Source organism: Capsicum annuum, unplaced genomic scaffold, assembly GCF_002878395.1.
Source record: "Capsicum annuum cultivar UCD-10X-F1 unplaced genomic scaffold, UCD10Xv1.1 ctg2489, whole genome shotgun sequence".
In the NCBI taxonomy this organism is placed as follows: domain Eukaryota; kingdom Viridiplantae; phylum Streptophyta; class Magnoliopsida; order Solanales; family Solanaceae; genus Capsicum; species Capsicum annuum.
Genome location: NW_025831066.1, coordinates 1,056,061 through 1,059,643, shown reverse-complemented (window position 1 = coordinate 1,059,643; position 3,583 = coordinate 1,056,061). Strand labels below are relative to the sequence as shown.

General features: G+C 35.2%; 1 protein-coding gene across 1 annotated transcript; it reads left to right on the top strand.

Annotated features, from left to right (window-relative positions):
- The first annotated feature begins 239 nt into the window (after positions 1 to 239).
- LOC124890788 lies at positions 240 to 2,463 on the top strand. The gene is made up of 2 exons (XM_047402593.1): positions 240 to 1,900; positions 2,006 to 2,463. The coding sequence occupies exons 1-2, from the start codon at positions 1,709 to 1,711 to the stop codon at positions 2,279 to 2,281; spliced, it is 468 nt and encodes a 155-aa protein (XP_047258549.1). The 5' UTR covers positions 240 to 1,708; the 3' UTR covers positions 2,282 to 2,463.
- The last annotated feature ends 1,120 nt before the right edge of the window (positions 2,464 to 3,583 follow it).

Genomic DNA, 3,583 nt, shown 5'->3' with positions numbered 1-3,583 from the left:
GGTTAAAAAGGTTAATGTGGTCTTTAACTATGGGGGGAGTGGGTCCTTACTCCTCAGCTTACCTACTTAAAGAAAATGACTCATCTTTGGGAAGGATTTGATCTAGATTTGCTCTCATACATAGATATATGTGCAGAGTACACAAAAAAGTTAGGTTTTAGTAAGGTGAAACAATTGCTATGTACAGGGTCATTTGGTGGGTATTATCTAGTCGACGGTGATGTAGGAATCATAACTTTGCAAACTGCATTGTCTACTCATTCTGATTTGCTTAAACTTTAACTGTTTGCTGTGAAGGGGGTGAAAATATTCTCCCAGTTCCTGATATTAGTCAACATAATGAACCTTCCCCTGCATTGTCTACTCAATCTGATTTTCTTAGACTTCAACTATTTGTTGTTGAAGAGGGTGAAAATATTATCCCAGCTTTTGGTATTAGTCAATATAATAGACTTTTCCCAATAACAGTTGATGCATTAACTGATGGTGAATCAAGTGAGGAAGAGGATGATGAAAATGAGCCTGTAGATAGTGATTACAATAGTGATGAGTTAGAATTCCTTGAGAGGGAAAAGAAAAGAGAAATCAATGAGAGTCTAGACAACTTCTTAGAGCTGAAAAACGGAATGAGCTTTAAGGATCTTGATGAAGCAAAAATATTTGTGAGCTTTTACTCAATTGTTAAAAGAGGGGCCTTAAATTTACTAAGAGTGACCCTACTAGAGTTAGATATAGGTGCGATGTTGGTTGTCCTTTTGTATGTCTGATATTAGAAGTTGCTAAAGGCCAAGGATTTGAAGTTAAAACGTTGGAAATAGAACATACATGTCAGCCATGCTTTAAAAATAAAAGAGCCACACAACAAGCATTAGCACACTATTTCAAGAACAAAATCCAGAATAACCCTCAATATAAGGTGACTGAGATGAGGAAGAATATACATGATAGATTTTTACTTAATGTTAGCTATACAAAGATGAAGAGAGTTAACATAATTATCTTAGAAAAACTGGAGGGTAGCTTTATTGATGATTTCAACAAGTTGAAAGCTTATGCTCAAGAGTTGAGGGATACTAATTTTGGTTCTGATGTGGTGATAAACATATCTAAAGATGCATTAGAATAAAGTAAAATAAGATTTTTAAGAATGTATGTGTGCTTTGAAGCTTTGAAAAGTGGTTGGAAAAGTGGTCTGAGACCATTCATAGGGTTGGACGGGACATTTTTAAAGGGTATAAGGGAATTTTACTGGTGGCCCTTGGACAAGATTCAATGAAGCATTTCTATCCTCTTGCATGGGCGGTGGTGGATAGAGAAACATCTAGAACTTGGAAGTGGTTCATTGAATTATTGAGAAGTTCGTTAGGTTTGGCAGATGGTGAAGGGTTGACACTTATTTCTGATATGCATAAGGTAATTATCTGTCACATTCATTATTTTATTACGATTCTTATTTTGTATACACTTGAAGTACTTTTATTTGTGTTATTGATTTGAACTATTTTTACTTGTGTTGTGGATTGTTTCATTATTTCAGGGACTGATTGATGTTGTTGGTCAATTGCTTCTAAAAGCACACCACAGATGGTGTGTAAAGCATATAGAAGCCAATTGGGCCAAGATTTGTAGAGGTGGAGAGATAAAGAAGTTATTGTGGTGGTCTACTTGGAGTACATATACAGAAGAATTTAAAGATCTACTGAAAAACATGGGTTCTGTGACTGAACAAGCAGCCAAAGATCTGTTATGGTACCCTCCAAAACACTGGTGCGGGGCTTATTTTGACATAGTGGGTAAGAACTTCACATGTGAAAATAATTTCACCGAGTCATTCAACAAATGGATTTTGGCGGCAAGGGCAAAACCAATTATTAAGATGCTGGAAGATATCAGAATCAAGGTATTGCCTCTATGTTTAGTCTCATGTTATGTATAGATTATGAGGAATTGTCCATATCAAACTGTTATATCAATGTCCTTATCTTACTATTAATATTTTGTATAGGTCATGGGTAGGTTGGAAGATTTTGAAGAGGAGGGTGAAAAGTGGATTGAAAATTTTTGTCCTTATGCCATGGAGTTGTATAATGATTTCAAAATTATTGCACAAAGCTGTCATGTTCAAGCTAATGGAGGCTTAGGATATGAGGTAGTTGAGTGTACTGATAGGCATGTTATGAGTCTTGCTAGTAAGAGATGCACATGTAGGACATGGGACTTGACAGGAATACCATGTCCTCATGCCATTAAAGCTCTTGAACATGGTAAACAAGAACCATAGAATGAGATACACCAGTGGTATTTAAAACAGACTTACATGTTGCTTTACCAACATAAAATTCAACCATTTAGGGGTGAGAAGTTCTAGAAAGTTCATCCTTCACACGCTATGGAACCACCAGAAATACATAAGATGGTTGGTAGACCAAAACTTAAGAAAGTAAGAAAGAAAAATAAGGCAAAGAAGAGAGAGGGATTGTGGTTAAGAAGTAGAAAGGAGCTGAAAATGACATGTGGTCACTGTAGTGCAAGAGATCACAATCAAAGGACATGTCCTCTGGTAAATTCATTGTTCCATGGTCATTATTTACGCTATTGTCTATTTACTTATATAATCTTTTTTCAAATTTTGTAGCTTCAAAGAAGAACAGAAGTCCTTCAAGATTTTGCATCTTCTACTTAACAGATAAGCCAACCAGTTGATGTTGTTGGTCCTTCCAACAAGAAGAGAAAAGCCATGGACAAACCTATTGCACCTTCAAAGAGGTCTGTCAAAAATAATACTATTGCTTCTACCATAGTTCAAAAGTCTGTTGTACCTTTAAGAGAACTTGTTGATAAAGATGAAATTGAAGATGAGCTTGAAAGTAAAGATGAACAGCCCTTGCTTAGGCCTAGATCTTTATCTAAAGCTAAAACTAGGCTGAAAATGAAGATGTTGCAACAAAAACCAATTGGTACAAGGAAGACTAACTTCGTGGGTGATGATCATGGTGTTAGTATGCCTACTAATCTGCCATATTCACCAAGAAAGATGACTTGAAAAGGCAAATCTTATGTTACATCAAGTCAGTTGGCAATAGAAAAAGAGAAAAAGATTGGCAAACTGAAGGCAAAGAGGGGCAAACACTAGATAATGACAATTATGCATTATGTAGTGGTTTTAAATTTTTGAGGATGTTATGTAATGGCATAACAAAATGAGATTTCTTGTTTTGATGTTATGTTGTGAATCAGTCTTAAACTTGACTGTATTGGTTCACTTGAAAATATTTCGATGCTTATCACCTTGATTGTTTTGATGTCGTGAATCAGTCTTTGAGTTGTGTAAAGTGCAGATTTGTTGAATGCAAAATTTTGTTAACAGCTGGAGCAGAATGCAGTAATGAGTGTACAATTCTTATGATTGCAGAAAATAGAATGCAAAATATATCTTGTGACTACAGCATGACATCTGTTGTTTCATATATCCATTAAAATAACAATTTAGATTTAGATCATCAGTAACTTGTTATCCTTTAGACATATGTGGTAAAAATGTCTTGAGTGTTGACATAAGATATCCTATGTCGACCTAAACTAA